Source organism: Cherax quadricarinatus, chromosome 68, assembly GCF_038502225.1.
Source record: "Cherax quadricarinatus isolate ZL_2023a chromosome 68, ASM3850222v1, whole genome shotgun sequence".
Taxonomy (NCBI): domain Eukaryota; kingdom Metazoa; phylum Arthropoda; class Malacostraca; order Decapoda; family Parastacidae; genus Cherax; species Cherax quadricarinatus.
This window is the reverse complement of record NC_091359.1, coordinates 1,594,590-1,612,841: the sequence shown is the minus strand read 5'-3', so window position 1 is coordinate 1,612,841 and position 18,252 is coordinate 1,594,590. Positions and strand designations below refer to the sequence as shown.

The window sequence follows — 18,252 nt, the reverse complement described above, 5'->3', positions numbered from 1 at the left end:
AGTTAGTTTGAATATGTTAATATAATGTAAGCTGTTAGTTAGTTTAATATGTTTATTATGCACCCCATACCCATCCTGTGGGCGGTAGTCAAAAGATTACAGAGGTACATAATTGGTCCAGGGACTGGACTCCAAAGTTTTGATAGCTGAGCAAGTTACAGAGGTAATGAACTCACAATTTACAAAGGTAATGAACTCACAATTTACAAAGGTAATGAACTCACAATTTACAAAGGTAATGAACTCACAATTTACAAAGGTAATGAATAGAGAATAAACTTTGAATTTGAATTTGAATATATCAGGAGAGAGAACTTAATATAATGTAAGCCGTCAGTGACCCTTATAAACCCAAGATGAACTACGACTCTACTACACAAGTGGCCTTATAAACCCCAACAACAACAACATCAACAACTACACACTATAATACGGTAATATCACTATTAATAACAATATTTATATCCAGCTAATGCATTATTGTTTTTCCTAATAATGTGGAGTAGTAATTAGTACTCCAGGTTGACTGACTAGGCCTCAGTGTGAGCCTCATCCTGGACTTGACTTACCTGGGTCCAGGAGACCATGTACACCAGGATGAATTGTACTCATGGGGGAGCGCTAAACCCATAGGGATTATATAGCACCTGTGAGAGGGGAGGGATATAAGGTACTCAGGCTCAGTTCAGGGAACTGGAGCACAGATCCTAATGGAAATAAGTCACTTTGACTTTTTTGGTGGCCCGGTGGCCTGGTGGCTAAAGCTCCCGCTTCACACACGGAGGGCCCGGGTTCGATTCCCGGCGGGTGGAGACATTTCGACGTGTTTCCTTACACCTGTTGTCCTGTTCACCTAGCAGCAAATAGGTACCTGGGTGTTAGTCGACTGGTGTGGGTCGCATCCTGGGGGACAAGATTAAGGACCCCAATGGAAATAAGTTAGACAGTCCTCGATGACGAACTGACTTTCTTGGGTTATCCTGGGTGGCTAACCCTCCGGGGTTAAAAATCCGAACGAAATCTTATCTTATCTTATCTTATCTTTGTGTTATCCCAGGTTGTCTACACATATATTCCCCTCAAGGAAGGTTCCTTGATGTTGGTGAGGGGCTCTTGATTTAGGGAATTGGATCTGTGCTCCAGTTCCCCGAATTAAGCCTGAATGCCTTCCACATCCCCCCCCCAGGCGCTGTATAATCCTCCGGGTTTAGCGCTTCCCCCTTTTTTATAATAATAATACACATATATTGCTGTGTATGATACTCTTATGTAATTGTATTTTTGTATACCTGAATAAACTTACTATCCAGTTCCCTAGATCAAGAGCCCCTCACCAGCATCAAGGAACCTGCCTTACCTGGAGTTTACCTGGAGTTCCTTCAGGAAAGATGAATTACAACTAACTGGATATTGTGAATGTTGAAGACAGTAAAACAATTGAAGATAATTCACATTTATATAATTGCTAACAGCACTGGTTAGAATATCTTGCCAAGTTTGTCAAAAATGGCAACCGAAACATGTATAGTACTAGGGGAGGGGAACACAACTTTGTGGTACCCAGGTAAACTCCAGGTAAACTCCAGGTACCCACAGTAGGTGGTCAGGCTTCAAACATCTCTTATTTTACAGCAATAAAGTGGAATGGACTGCCTGCACATGTCATAGCCTATTATAGCATAAGCCAGTTCAAGAAGACAGCCAGAACGTACTTAAAGAATGATGCTACAGAAAAGGAGGAGAGTGATTTCTTGTATAGCTAACATACATGTACCTGTTACTGTAACATACATGTACCTGTTACTGTAACATACATGTACCTGTTACTGTAGCATACATGTACCTGTTACTGTAACATACATGTACCTATTACTGTAACATACATGTACCTGTTACTGTAACATACATGTACCTGTTACTGTAACATACATGTACCTGTTACTGTAACATACATGTACCTGTTACTGTAACATACATGTACCTGTTACTGTAACATACATGTACCTGTTACTGTAACATACATGTACCTGTTACTGTAACATACATGTACCTGTTACTGTAACATACATGTACCTGTTACTATAACATACATGTACCTGTTACTGTAACATACATGTACCTGTTACTGTAACATACATGTACCTGTTACTGTAACATACATGTACCTGTTACTGTAACATACATGTACCTGTTACTGTAACATACATGTACCTGTTACTGTAACATACATGTACCTATTACTGTAACATACATGTACCTGTTACTGTAACATACATGTACCTGTTACTGTAACATACATGTACCTGTTACTGTAACATACATGTACCTGTTACTGTAACATACATGTACCTGTTACTGTAACATACATGTACCTGTTACTGTAACATACATGTACCTGTAACATACTGTACCTATTACTGTAACATACATGTACCTCTTACTGTAACATCCATGTACCTATTACTGTAACATACATGTACCTGTTACTGTAACATACATGTACCTATTACTGTAACATACATGTACCTGTTACTGTAACATACATGTACCTGTTACTGTAACATACATGTACCTATTACTGTAACATACATGTACCTGTTACTGTAACATGCATGTATCTGTTACTGTAACATACATGTACCTATTACTGTAACATGTACCTATTACTGTAACATACATGTATCTGTTACTGTAACATACATGTACCTATTACTGTAACATACATGTACCTGTTACTGTAACATACATGTACCTATTACTGTAACATACATGTACCTATTACTGTAACATACATGTACCTATTACTGTAACATACATGTACCTGTTACTATAACATACATGTACCTGTTACTGTAACATACATGTACCTGTTACTGTAACATACATGTACCTGTTACTGTAACATACATGTACCTGTTACTGTAACATACATGTACCTGTTACTGTAACATACATGTACCTGTTACTGTAACATACATGTACCTGTTACTGTAACATACATGTACCTGTTACTGTAACATACATGTACCTGTTACTGTAACATACATGTACCTGTTACTGTAACATACATGTACCTGTTACTGTAACATACATGTACCTATTACTGTAACATACATGTACCTATTACTGTAACATACATGTACCTATTACTGTAACATACATGTACCTGTTACTATAACATACATTTACCTGTTACTATAACATACATGTACCTGTTACTGTAACATACATGTACCTGTTACTATAACATACATGTACCTGTTACTGTAACATACATGTACCTGTTACTGTAACATACATGTACCTGTTACTGTAACATACATGTACCTGTTACTGTAACATACATGTACCTGTTACTGTAACATACATGTACCTGTTACTGTAACATACATGTACCTGTTACTGTAACATACATGTACCTGTTACTGTAACATACATGTACCTGTTACTGTAACATACATGTACCTGTTACTGTAACATACATGTACCTGTTACTGTAACATACATGTACCTTTTACTGTAATGTACATGTACCTGTTACTGTAACATACATGTACCTGTTACTGTAACATACATGTACCTGTTACTGTAACATACATGTACCTTTTACTGTAACATACATGTACCTGTTACTGTAACATACATGTACCTGTTACTGTAACATACATGTACCTGTTACTGTAACATACATGTACCTGTTACTGTAACATACATGTACCTGTTACTGTAACATACATGTACCTGTTACTGTAATGTACATGTACCTGTTACTGTAACATACATGTACCTGTTACTGTAACATATATATACCTATTATTGTTTTACTATTTGTTTTAATAGTGATATAATTTTTTGCAATAAAACTTGTAAACTTTGAGCCACATATTTTTTTTCTCATTTGTGCATCCAATGTTTCCTAACTGCAGTTCATTTTGATTTACAAATATGTATATTTAGTTTCCAGGTTCACAATGACAAAGAGTGTTAGGGCTAAAAAGAGAAAGAAGGCAGATTTTGCAAAGGTGAAATTCAAAGTTGGGAAGACAATCAAAAAAGCTCAGAATGAAACCAAGACAGATTTCAAGGCTCGAAAGATTATTATCAAGGAGCAGCTGGGCAAAAAATCGGATCAAGATCTCCTTACGAAAAGAAAGCAAAACATTAAGGTACAGTAAGTCCTGCAATACATTAATGTTCACATTGTGTACTGTAAATGTGTTGTTGTGAAGGAATCATCCAATACTGCAAGACACTTGTATGGCAAGACTTTCCAACATATAAAAAAGACATAATGTTCAGAGCAACTCTTTATTTACAGTGTTTCATGCTGTGTAAAACTTCATAAGTCAGTACAAGGAACAGTGCCACATGACAACATGTACAGTGATAAGTGGGTTAACAAACAACTCCTTACCTCTCTTCCTCTCACTTCACATATTTCTGTATAGTGTATATATCCATGCCACACTGATCCTTGTATTGCCTTGAAAATTTTCCTCCAAACAAAAGTTTTTTAGCACATAATATCTTTTTATCCCATATACAAGACTGCTGGCAGCACCATTGGCCCAATATGATGACCAATGATTTGTTTTTATAAAACCATTTCTGTGCTTCTGGCAGTCTTTACTCCATTATTGGCACTCATGAGAGAGTGTTCTCTTGACTACAGTTTTACCATGCCAGATATACCCATGCTCATTTCATGGAATGGTACCCTGATCCACTGTGTCAGGGTATGCTAATCATCCACCCTGTCTTGGTGAATTATCCTTTTAAACCAAGACACTTAAGTGAAATACCTGTCTTAAATGAAATGTCATAAATAGATACGCATCAGATATAAGACTGTGAGAGAGGAGGACAGGCAAGTAAGCATGTCAAGGTGTTGAAGGGAAGCTTGAAAGTAAACTTAGCACTATGATTAAAAAATCTTTCATCCTGACCTGGATATTCTTAAGAGTGGCACTGAGTGCCTTTCCATGAGATGGCCATGTGTGGGTCTGTTGTGCTAGGTGTGAGGTCATGACAGTACCTTTTCCTACAATAGTTAGTGTTAAAGTAAGGATGGCCAGCCACTTAATTACAGCTTGATTAACAAATACTTGCTGATCACTAACTCCAACTAATAATGTTACCGGTGATCTGCTAGAGGGAACCCAAGGCATCTGTCTTATTTATCATTATATGTAATGAAATTTATATATAAAAGTAAATCAGTATTTGTAATACAAGTTGTATTCAGTAGTTAAGGTAGCAATGAATGCCAGTTCTAGTGAATGTGTGACAGTTGACATAACTGTGCATGCTAGGTAAAGGTATGGGAACAACTTGTATCTTCAAAAAGGGAAAAAATAAATACATAAGAGAGGCTTGCAAAAACTTAAGCAGCCATAAGCTAATTTGTATATCATCTTTTGCATATGACTGTAAGTACTGTAATAGATTTACTGTCTAATAAAATATTAATTTTTACTTTTTCTATGTAACACCATAATTTTGAATATTTAAAGGATTTACTCTCAAGACTGAGCCACAGCAGTATCTATGTACGTCAAGATGGAGTGAATGGGTTGCTAGAAATAGTGAAGAAATATGAGGTGGTAACCTTGGAACCTAACCTACCATCAGTGCTTCAAGGACTAGCCCCATTGTTGTTTGACTCTGACACACTCATTAGATCATCTGCCATTAAATTCATGGAAGCGCTCATCCTGAAGGTGAGTAATGACACCTAAAAATTTTTCAAGTGATAAATGTAGATGTTATTTAACATCAGTTTTTAATTTTTAAATTTATTTGTGAGGTTACATAAAAATATTTGTCTGAATGCTTGGATAAGTATCTGCTGTGTTCTCAGGAAAGGCATTTCAACAAATATACCTATGAATAATAAGAATGTTGTAATTCCTCATATTTTTATGTTTTCATATTGCTCACAGACATACAGTACAAGTAAATTGTCTATTCAGATGAATGTTTTGCTTTGTGACAAGGTTCAATTTATAGGCTATGAGCTGTTATCCTACCTCAGCTCATTTCAAAGTCTGTCTCTAAGTTATACTATGGTACCTAGGATGCAACTTACAACAGTCAACTAATACCCAGGTACCTATTTTCTGCCAGGGGAACAAGAGCAGCAGGTATAGGAGACATGTCTAGTATGTCTTGTTCCATCTGGGAATTATACCCAGATGCTGTCAGTTCTTGATCAAACACAGTTGCTTGAATTATAGGCAAACTGGTACAGTACTTTACAAGCTGATGGGGGATATAGTTTTAGAGTATAGTGGAGTACAAGAAAAATAAACTTCAAGTTCAATAGAAACTAGTGACCATGTAAAGCTCATTCAAACACACCCTCTGTGCTTATAATTATCAAATCCTATAAAAGAACTCTTTCTTTCTTCTTTCAACACATCGGCCGTATCCCACCGAGGCGGGGTGGCCCAAAAGGAAAAACGAAAGTTTCTCCTTTTACATTTAGTAATATATACAGGAGAAGAGGTTACTAGCCCCTTGCTCCCGGCATTTTAGTCGCCTCTTACAACATGCATGGCTTACGGAGGAAGAATTCTGTTCCACTTCCCCATGGAGATAAGAGGAAATAAACAAGAATAAGAACTAGAAAGAAATAGAAGAAAACCCAGAGGGGTGTGCATATATATGCTTGTACATGTATGTGTAGTGTGACCTAAGTGTAAGTAGAAGTAGCAAGACGTACCTGAAATCTTGCATGTTCATGAGACAGAAAAAAGGACACCAGCAATCCTACCATCATGTAAAACAATTACAGGCTTTCGTTTTACACTCACGTGGCAGGACGGTAGTACCTCCCTGGGCGGTTGCTGTCTACCAACCTACTACCTAGGATAAAAGAACTCCTGGTCATCATTCTCTTATTTATTTTTCTTAGACAAACCATAGTCTCTTGTGCAGCTTATTGTTCAAGAGATGCTGTTATGAAGGACTGACAAATTCAGTTTATTTGTTTTATGGAATAAAATTAGATTTGTGAGGATTTATGTAAGTAGTAACAAGAGCAGTCTTATTCCCCTTAATGTGTCTTTATTTTGCTCTACTCAGTAGTTCCACTTGATAGTCTTCCACATTTTCTCTACATTAGCTTTTCCCTTCCAGTATACTAGATTTGTTTTTTACTCTGGCCCAAAAATACCTTTTAATTTTGCATAATAATGACCCCAAAGTACAAAAGTAGAGAAGCTGTCAGTTGTTCAAAGCCTAAGAGAAGTCATGAAGTGCTTCCCATCAGTGAATAATTGATAATTCTCCACTTATTGTGCATAATTTATCAATTAAACTTTATAATAGGTATATATAGGACTTATATATAGGGTCTGCTACTACCCGCGGTTTTGGTATCCACAGCAGATCCCTGGAACGTATCCCCGTGGATACAGGGGTCCGACTGTATTTATAAAACTTCTGTTTAGTTAAGCATTGAATATTACTTCATTACGTGAAGATGTTTATATATTAGTCTATACTTTCATCTGCCTTTGTCTTGCAGGTTGGGTCTAACATTGCACCATACTTCAATATTATTGCAACTCATTTGTCTTGTGCTATGGTTCACCTCAACATCAATGTACAAGGAGATTCTCTCAAACTAATGCATGTGCTTATCAAGCACACTCCTGCACTTATTGCCCGCCATGCTAATACACTGTTAAAGAACTTTGTCAACCTCATATCCAGAAAGGTATGTAATGCTTTGGAAGCGTCTTCCATCAATCATTGATAAATGCAATTGAACTTCTGTAATTCATAAAGGTCAGGCTCCCAGTGGTAAGTGAAATTCTGAAGACGAGGATAATGAAAAAATTTTGATGTCGGAATTAATTAATATTATTTTGGAAGTATATTCTTAAATATTTCTCTAATGTGCTCAGTGTTGACATTCATATAAAGGAATCAGTATATTTTAATAAAATCCTATGAATATTTTTCAGTGTAAAGATCATTCACCATGCAAAAACTATGAAAAATATGAATCAAAGCTGTTCGCTAAATGGCCTTCAGTAAAAAGCATACTTGAATCAATGTAGACTAGAAGGCAAAGAATTCTTGGGTTTATCTATAGATGACTGAACAGCCAGGGCAAAATTTTAAATTTTGAGGCTGTAAGCAGTGTCATGCTTACAGTGGACCCCCGGTTAACGATATTTTTTCACTCCAGAAGTATGTTCAGGTGCCAGTACTGACCGAATTTGTTCCCATAAGGAATATTGTGAAGTAGATTAGTCCATTTCAGAGCCCCAAACATACACGTACAAACGCACTTACATAAATACACTTACATAATTGGTCGCATTCGGAGGTGATCGTTATGAGGGGGTCCACTGTATTTTGTTACTTCACATAAAGGAAATAAAATATCCTGCATGACAGTCATAGTCACATTTGTGCTACACTGAGAAATAATATTCATCTCATGTTCATATGGAATTTATTACTGGAGCTGACTTGAACTGGGTAGGTGTTGTTTGTAATATTACTAACACAGATGTGTCTTCCAATATGTTATGTATTAAGTGTAATATCGTGTACAGTGGTACCCTGAGTTTCGTACATAATTCATTCCAGAAGGCTGTTCAAGTGCCGTTACCGAACAAATTTGTTCCCTTAAGGAATAATGTAAATTAGATTAGTCCGTTTCAGACCCCCAAAAATACACTTAGAAAAGCACTTACGATAATACACTTACATAATTGTTCGAGTTGGGAGCTGTACGAAACTCAGGGTGCCACTGTACCTTGTTTATAACATAGTATTTCACTAAACAGTGGAGATAAATTGTATAAATACCGACTCAATGGAAAAATAGACACAAATGCAGTATAATGCAATCCTTTATTGATTACATTTTTCCCACATAGTGGGCAAAAGTAGTCAGTAAAGTGATGATCATATATACTGCATTTGTGTCTTTTTCCTTCACTCAACAATATTTATGATACTGATATGTGATCACTAGTGTTGCTGGAGCCAAACATAGCATTACCACAAGTACAGTCTCGTAAACTTGCTACCATTACCCTTTTCACTCGGTATCATTAGTTAATCTATAAATTGGGTTTTCATCATGATTGTTATTGAAATCTAAAAATTTCCAGTAATAACACAGCCATAGACAACATGTTGATCCACATTATGTAATATTACAGGCTTCCAGCACACAGACGTCTTCTAAATTGGAATCCAGCATGGTGGATTTCTCTCGTATTTTGCATGTCAATCCTAGCAACAGTTTGACGTCTCCCAAGTGGCGGCTACAGTTACTGCAGGAACTGTCCGGCTTCCTAGAAGCCATCCTAGTGGAGCAGAAACATGTTGAGGAGCAAGTGCCTTATACAATTTGGGAGGTGAATATATACAACCTATACTTCATTCGTCTGTATTTTGATAATATTGACATTTTTCTTTGTCATTTCCATTATTTACTTTGAATTATACAGGATGAAATTTGTGCATGAAACTTAAAAAAAAAAAAAAATGTTAACTTGGTTACATATCAAAATAGTTGTGGCTATTCACTATTTATATCTGAGGAGTTCAGTGGGTAACTTAATACTGTAATAATGATGACCTATTATAGCTGTTAATGGTTCCAGGGATCCTCGTCCATATGTTCTCATTCTGGGGCTCTTAAATTAGAAAGAACATAATAAAGAAAGTTTTGTTTATTTTTATAAAAAAGTTGTGTACCTTGTGCTCTTTGGCAATGGGTTAATATGGTACTGTTGTCCTGTTGTGAGGTATTGTAGCTTTTATTCAAGTAATATTTAATTTCATATTTGGGAGGCCTTGTTTGAGGCTAGGTTGCATGTGATGATCTACAGAACCATTAACAGATAACAGAAAATAAAATTAGATGGATAATATTAATGTTTGCAGACTGTTGTGGTTGGGAGTGTGCCACCAGTGGTAACTGCAGATGTGTTGTCCAGTACCACACAAGAGATGTGGCTCCTCTCGGACCCTGAACAACTGAAAAAATTTTCTCTTTCCATTATTCCTCTTCTCTTTCAAATTTGGGCAGAAGTTAGACCTGGAGGAACCCAAGATTATGCAGGTTAGTCTGGAAGTACTATTAATATTAAGGGGTTTATTTTCATTCTTATATTAGCAGGACTCTAGTCTGGCAGGCCGGAGTTGAGTCATGGAGGTGGGAAGTACAGTGCCTGCACTCTGAAGGAGTGTTAAAATTAATGTTGCAGTTTTATAACTAGTGTAAGCAAGTCTCTGGCAAGACAGTGATGGAGTGAATGACTATGAAAAATTTTCTTTTTCATGCCACCCTGCCTTCGTGGGAAACGGCCACTGTGTTAATAAATAAATAATTAGCACTTTGTTTATATAAAATGTGTTCTTCCATGTACATTTTTTTATGAAACTACACATAACTAGTTCAGATTGGTCTTAAAATTGGTAAATCCCAGTATTCACCTTATAGCTAATAATAATAAAAAAGTAGTTATATAGATGCAAATGTTAATGTTTCATATAATTACACAACTTAATTCTTTATATTTAGTGTGACTATTACACCACACTCTTAAAACTGGTTATTAATGTGAGATGGGCACGTGCAGTACAGTGGAACCCCAACATTTGTGAAGGATGCATTCAGAGAGGCCACACAAATCTGAAATCCACTAACAATACAAAATTATGTTGCATATTAAATTTTGTTTTGTATTTGGGGTCGTTTGGTGGAACACAAAATGACCAAATGGGCTTAAATATATATTTAATATATCACTCTGAAATGACCAAATGGGCTTAAATATATATTTAATATATCACTCTAATCTTGTTAATATTGAGATTTATATGAAAGTGACCATAAAGAAGAGAGACTTGGGTATATGGTGAATGTTTACTTTACACACTATTGCATTTTTGCTTTGCTTGTACAGCTTACTTGTTCAATACCTGTGTCTACATTACTGTAGTATATTGCTGTAGAAGAGTGGTTATTTGGTTAAGTTCTAATTTGTTTACCTGTCTTTAGGAAGTAATACCTTGAGTGAGGAAAGTGTGGAAACTCTGAACTGTATTGTAAGAATCATTAGACAACTTTGGCACATAACACAAGTTTGCCTGCACAGCCATCCAACAAAAGTAAGTTCTTCTCGACCATTTTCTACAATAATAATAATATAAAAATAGTAAAAGAATGTTGTTAATTTACTTTCCTTTGCAAATATCTGACTGAAGGTCCTCTGTCCTCTGCAGTGTACATGGTTCATGGGTGCATTGAAGGCCAGTTACATGACTAAAATTATGGTGGGATTTCCATATTACTGCCATCTAGGAGCAGTTCAGAACAAGAAGAAGAAACCAAAGTGAGTATGGTATTAATATATGACAGTAGTATCTGTTTTTGAAGCTTACTTCACCTACAGGGATGTTTGCTTAAGCTTTTCAGTTCAAGAAGCATTGACTCCATTAATTTTCCATCATGTACGAAAAGTGGTTATATATAACATTCATAATGGGCAGAAATAACATGAATATTCCCACATTAAGATTTTGAAAGGGCTACAGATACTATTAGCTTGCATGTCAGCATTTACATTTTTGGTGAAGACATTGAAATGCAAGACAAATGTGGGTTATAGTGTTTGTAAAAAGCAAAGTGAAAGTGATCAGATTATTTAACATTTACACAATCATTTATTGTAGCACCTTGATTTTCTGAAAATATTGTATTTCCTTGTACAAACAAAATATAAATTTTGCACTGTATGCAGTTGCTTGATCTGTTTGCAAAGATCATTTCTTTAACATTTGTGACTGGTTCACTTAACTTTCTTTAGAGTAAATTACTTCCTGAGTTTCAATGTTCCAAATAAAATAACTATTATTGATATGTTGTGCAAGTGTAGCTTCTCTTCATCAACAGAATGGTAGATAAGAAAATGCAGCCTGATGGAGATTATAGCTTGAGACATTGTGATGATCTTAACGTGTCTCTGGCACTCTTTGCTATGCAGATGTCTTCCTCTGAAGGCCTTGCAGAGAATGCACTGAATTTCTTTACGAGTAGGTATAATTTGACATTCTGGATAGGTCAAATGATAATCACAAAACCAATCTCAACATATTTTATTTATGCAAAGTGCTAGATTCTTGTGTCATTCATCTCAAGCCTCCATCATCTAATTGTGGTAAGGTCTCAAACTCATGAGGCTGTTAGGACTTAAGACCTATACAGTACCTATACAACACCAAGATGAAACATTTATAATGCACTATTAATGTGAAATATTTTCTTTGCTACATAATGCTAATAAAATGCACTCAAAAATTGTAGATGCTTACTTTTGTTGAGACACTGGTTTATGATTAGGTTGGTCAGTTTGTAACTGTTAAGCATCTCACTCCAACTAAATAAGATGCTAACTCCACTAGAAGCTGCTGTAAATTCATTGTTCTTTAGCTTTTATTGCAGATGAGCATTTTTCAATTCCAATGCTATAGTCACAATATAATAAAGCTTTATTGGTGTATGACAGAACTGCTTCGTGATGGAAATCGTGATGGACAGTACAATCTGGGTTCTGTAGTAAATATTTTGTCAGATCTACTGCAACTAATCCCTGAAAAGCAAGCTGACAGTCTGCTCGCTGCTGCACAGACTTGTTACACTCGCCTCCACCCTCTCAAGAAGGACCGCGCACTCTTGCTTCAGATTCTTCTTGCTGCTACCGATATTGACCATCCACAACTCTGGAAGTAAGAGTTAACCGGATTTTATGTTTTATTACTGATCTAATGATTTCTGTATATATTTTAGACTAAAATTTTGAAAATTACCATAACTCTTTTATCTCATTATTGTCTGGTCCTTGAATTGGATCCCAAACTACTATCCTAATAAACAAAGGACCAAAAGAAGATGATCAGGAGCATAATGGTAGAACATTTAGGTCACAGATATTAGTCGACCTGTGAGTAATGTGATGTTGAGGTAGAACAACAGCATTTAGTTTGTATATTAAACTGTGTAAAAGATTACTATTTTTTTTTTTAACACATCAGCCATTTCCCACTGAGGCAGGGTGACCCAGAAAGAAAGAAAAACCTACAAAGAAAGAAAAATTTTTTATCATCATTCAACATTTTCACCATCGCTCATACATAATCACTGTCTTTGCAGAGGCGCTCAGATACGACATTTTAGATGTCCCTCCAAACTACCAATATCCTAAACCCCTCCTTTAAAGTGCAGGCACTGTACTTCCCATTTCCAGGACTGAAGTCTGGCTTACTGGTTTCCCTGAATCCCTTCACAAAAAATTACCCTGCTCACGCTCCAACAGCTCATCAGGTCCCAAAAACCATTCGTCTCCATTCACTCCTAACATGCTCATGCATGCTTGCTGAAAGTCAAAGCCCCTCACCCACAAAACCTCCTTTACCCCTCCCGCCAACCTGTTCGGGGATAACCCCTACCCCGCCTTCCTTCCTTGATAGATTTATATGCTCTTCAAGTCATTCTACTTTGTTCCATTCTCTCTAAATGAAGAAGAATACTATTTATCACTTATAAATACTTGTAGTAGTAAGATAACATGATTTGAGATGTAACAAGTTTTACCGAGGTTATAAGGTATTTGATATAGTACCTTTGATCTATAGATATTTTTATAACCAGCATCACTGTGGAATCTTGATGGAGAGAATTTAAGATTATACAGCTTGATTGCTAAATTTCAGGTCCATCTTATGGGTATGTCTTAACTTCCATTGGTGGGCCCTGCCCACATATGATCACATCTGCACTGCTGCATTGCTCCACTTTTTTCCCTGACTCCACTATAACTGGCTGTGTATTAGATTGATGAAGCCCCAGGTAGGCAAAACATCTCTCAATAAAGACACCCAGGTGTTGCATCAATGTCTTATTCATTGGACAGTTATAACCAGAGGTAGTTACTGCCAATCTTACTTGAATAGTAGTCAACTTGATTAATTTAGCTGAGAAGAAAATTTAGCACTTTTTAATATAATAATAATAATAATAATAATTGACACAGTTACTTTTTGCTGATGATGCTGTGCTTATGGGAGATTCTAAAGAAAAATTACAAAGGTTAGTGGATGAGTTTGAGAATGTGTGTAAAGGTAGAAAGTTGAAAGTGAACATAGAAAAGAGTAAGGTGATGAGGGTATCAAATGATTTAGATAAAGAAAAATTGGATATCAAATTGGGGAGGAGGAGTATGGAAGAAGTGAATGTTTTCAGATACTTGGGAGTTGACATGTCGGCGGATGGATTTATGAAGGATGAGGTTAATCATAGAATTGATGAGGGAAAAAAGGTGAGTGGTGCGTTGAGGTATATGTGGAGTCAAAAAACGTTATCTATGGAGGCAAAGAAGGGAATGTATGAAAGTATAGTAGTACCAACACTCTTATATGGATGTGAAGCTTGGGTGGTAAATGCAGCAGCGAGGAGACGGTTGGAGGCAGTGGAGATGTCCTGTCTAAGGGCAATGTGTGGTGTAAATATTATGCAGAAAATTCGGAGTGTGGAAATTAGGAGAAGGTGTGGAGTTAATAAAAGCATTAGTCAGAGGGCAGAAGAGGGGTTGTTGAGGTGGTTTGGTCATTTAGAGAGAATGGATCAAAGTAGAATGACATGGAAAGCATATAAATCTATAGGGGAAGGAAAGAGGGGTAGGGGTCGTCCTCGAAAGGGTTGGAAAGAGGGGGTAAAGGAGGTTTTGTGGGTGAGGGGCTTGGACTTCCAGCAAGCGTGCATGAGTGTGTTAGATAGGAGTGAATGGAGACGAATGATACTTGGGACCTGACGATCTGTTGGAGTGTGAGCAGGGTAATATTTAGTGAAGGGATTCAGGGAAACCGGTTATTTTCATATAGTCGGACTTGAGTCCTGGAAATGGGAAGTACAATGCCTGCACTTTAAAGGAGGGGTTTGGGATATTGGCAGTTTGGAGGGATATGTTGTGTATCTCTATACGTATATGCTTCTAAACTGTTGTATTCTGAGCACCTCTGCAAAAGCAGTGATAATGTGTGAGTGTGGTGAAAGTGTTGAATGATGATGAAAGTATTTTCTTTTTGGGGATTTTCTTTCTTTTTTTTTGGGTCACCCTGCCTCGGTGGGAGACGGCCGACTTGTTGAAAAAAAAAAAAAAAAAATAATAATAATAATAATAATAATGGGAGATTCTAAAGAAAAATTGCAAAGGTTAGTGGATGAGTTTGGGAATGTGTGTAAAGGTAGAAAGTTGAAAGTGAACATAGAAAAGAGTAAGGTGATGAGGGTATCAAATGATTTAGATAAAGAAAAATTGGATATCAAATTGGGGAGGAGGAGTATCGAAGAAGTGAATGTTTTCAGATACTTGGGAGTTGATGTGTCGGCGGATGGATTTATGCAGGATGAGGTTAATCATAGAATTGATGAAGGAAAAAAGGTGAGTGGTGCATTGAGGTATATGTGGAGTCAAAAAACATTATCTATGGAGGCAAAGAAGGGAATGTATGAAAGTATAGTAGTACCAACACTCTTATATGGATGTGAAGCTTGGGTGGTAAATGCAGCAGCGAGGAGATGGTTGGAGGCAGTGGAGATGTCCTGTCTAAGGGCAATGTGTGGTGTAAATATTATGCAGAAAATTAGGAGTGTGGAAATTAGGAAAAGGTGAGGAGTTAATAAAAGTATTAGAGGGCAGAAGAGGGGTTGTTGAGGTGGTTTGGTCATTTAGAGAGAATGGATCAAAGTAAAATGACATGGAAAGCATATAAATCTATAGGGGAAGGAAGGCGGGGTAGGGGTCGTCCTCGAAAGGGTTGGAGAGAGGGGGTAAAGGAGGTTTTGTGGGCGAGGGGCTTGGACTTCCAGCAAGCGTGCGTGAGCGTGTTAGATAGGAGTGAATGGAGACGAATGGTACTTGGGACCTGACGATCTGTTGGAGTGTGAGCAGGGTAATATTTAGTGAAGGGATTCAGGGAAACCGGTTATTTTCATATAATCGGACTTGAGTCCTGGAAATGGGAAGTACAATGCCTGCACTTTAAAGGAGGGGTTTGGGATATTGGCAGTTTGGAGGGATATGTTGTGTATCTTTATACGTATATGCTTCTAAACTGTTGTATCCTGAGCACCTCTGCAAAAACAGTGATAATGTGTGAGTGTGGTGAAAGTGTTGAATGATGAAAGTATTTTTCTTTTTGGGGATTTTCTTTCTTTTTTGGGTCACCCTGCCTCGGTGGGAGACGGCCGACTTGTTGAAAAAAAAAAAAATAAATAATAATAATAATAATAATAATAATAATAATAATAATAATAATAATGTCAGTACTGTAAAGATATGCTGCCCAGCAGCAGTGGAGGAGACCTGAAGAAAGTAAACATTTATCCCTTATTCTCTTTATCCTGATTGAAGCTGGCTTTTGATCCAGAAAATTGTTGAATCTGCTTCCTCAGATCAAATCTGATTACAGTGGACCTCTGCATAACGATTACCTCCGAATGCGACCAATTATGTAAGTGTATTTATGTAAGTGCGTTTGTACGTGTATGTTTGGGGGTCTGAAATGGACTAATCTACTTCACAATATTCCTTATGGGAACAAATTCGGTCAGTACTGGCACCTGAACATACTTCTGGAGTGAAAAAATATCGTTAACCGGGGGTCCACTGTACTTGACTTCCCATTCCCCAGATGTTATATAACCCCTGTCAGTTTAGCACTTCACTACAAATAATAAAATACTGTAATGCACAAATAACCTGCACATAGGAGAAAGAAACTTTATGACTATTTTGATCTGTCTTGGACCATTGACTAGTCACACTAACACACAAAGGTAAGGAAGCCAGTATATATATGAGCCAATCATGGCATTGTGCCTTTGTGTTCTTAATAATGTGTTGACTTTGGCAGATGTGGAAGCAACAGTGTTTGGGTGTATCAGGTTGTGGAAGACCTGGCTAGTGGCAGTGCTCGTGACCTCCTCCTGCACACTGCCATCATTCTTCGCCTGCGTAACAACACTGAGATCAAACAGTTGCTTCTTGCTAGAAAAGATGAGATAAGAGGTGAGTGGGATGACTCATGAGCCACATAATCAGGAGTATAAGTTACCGGGTCAGCAGAAAAACCGCAATGAAAACTGGGTAACTGATTGTAATATTTAGTATCATTTTTTGGAAGGATGGGATATAAAATACATTAGCCAAGGTCAACTTGAATTTATTACAGTCAGAAGGTAAGAGTAGTAGTAATTTACTGTGTGTAGCTATAGAAGCAGAGCCATGCTTGCAATGTCCCGACTTCAATAATTTGTTTATCATATCAGTTAAAATTTCTGTTTGTTATAGCACTTAATACTTCTTTTAATTGTTTAAATTTTGAATTCAAAGCATTGGTTTGCCACATTCTTTACAAAGAAAAAATGTATAATTTAATGAACTGATTATCTAAATTTTTTCCTCTTTCAGAAAAAATTGAAAGCAAAGGCATCCAAGGTATGACACCAGGTGAAGTAAATAAAAAACTACATCTTCTCTTGAAGGATTGAGAATAACTATGTTGAAAAATAAGCACAATAAAAATAAACATTTTTACCCGTATTATTTTTTCTTTCATTTAGTCCTTCTCAAATCTGTGTGATATACTTAGAGTGCATCTTTGTAAAAGTTGGTGTGCAAATTTGCACTCAAACATTAACAAAAGTCATAACAAAAACATAAGTCAAAACAAACTTTAACAATAATGAACACAGAATGACCCAAACTTGTTTAGTATTTTCATAAATAACATAAGAATCATTAATAAAAAAGGCATACAGTGAAAGTGGTATTACAGAATTAATTCCAAGTGCAACAGCTATGAAACAATATTAATTTTTATGTTTCTGAATGAATGACATACAGGATAATTCATTAGCTTTAGAAACAAATTCCTTCATTTAGGGTGACATTTAACACTGGCAGAACACTGCTCAAGACCTGTGTTTAGTGTCGAGGCTGAGCAAGATGTATACCATCTTACAGCTGTACTTCTTCACCATGTAATAAGAATTAGTCAGCTGTTGTGGCTAGCCTGTCATGCAAGAGGACCTAAAACCCACAATGGAAATAATAAATATTACTTTTTCTTCATTGAGGATGTTTTGATTCGACTTCTGCACCAGCCTTTGTCGGCTGTGGTCGTCTCTCTCTCGCCTGAGTATCGATGACAAAT

At 36.7% G+C, this 18,252-nt stretch overlaps 1 protein-coding gene across 2 annotated transcripts; it reads left to right on the top strand.

Annotated features, from left to right (window-relative positions):
* Nucleotides 1-325: 325 nt before the first annotated feature.
* LOC128697859 (testis-expressed protein 10) lies at nt 326-17,642 on the top strand. 2 transcript variants are annotated; one of them, XM_070099573.1, is made up of 12 exons: nt 326-434; nt 3,958-4,166; nt 5,514-5,720; nt 7,532-7,723; nt 9,189-9,386; nt 9,919-10,096; nt 11,039-11,148; nt 11,263-11,372; nt 11,933-12,072; nt 12,546-12,765; nt 16,951-17,105; nt 17,508-17,642. In XM_070099573.1, the coding sequence occupies exons 2-12, from the start codon at nt 3,972-3,974 to the stop codon at nt 17,585-17,587; spliced, it is 1,785 nt and encodes a 594-aa protein (XP_069955674.1). In that variant the 5' UTR covers nt 326-434; nt 3,958-3,971; the 3' UTR covers nt 17,588-17,642. The 2 variants fall into 2 exon arrangements, with proteins under 2 accessions (XP_069955674.1, XP_069955675.1); XM_070099574.1 differs by having other exon boundaries at nt 342-434; nt 3,965-4,166.
* Nucleotides 17,643-18,252: the final 610 nt, after the last annotated feature.

What these genes read in the sequence shown, in the direction of transcription:
- LOC128697859 (XM_070099573.1), top strand. Translation starts at nt 3,972, where the DNA reads ATGACAAAGAGTGTTAGGGCTAAAAAGAGAAAGAAGGCAGATTTTGCA. An exon ending in TCAACCTCATATCCAGAAAG is followed by an intron (nt 7,724 to 9,188) that starts GTATGTAATGCT and finishes GTAATATTACAG; the next exon opens with GCTTCCAGCACACAGACGTC. An exon ending in GACCATCCACAACTCTGGAA is followed by an intron (nt 12,766 to 16,950) that starts GTAAGAGTTAAC and finishes TGACTTTGGCAG; the next exon opens with ATGTGGAAGCAACAGTGTTT.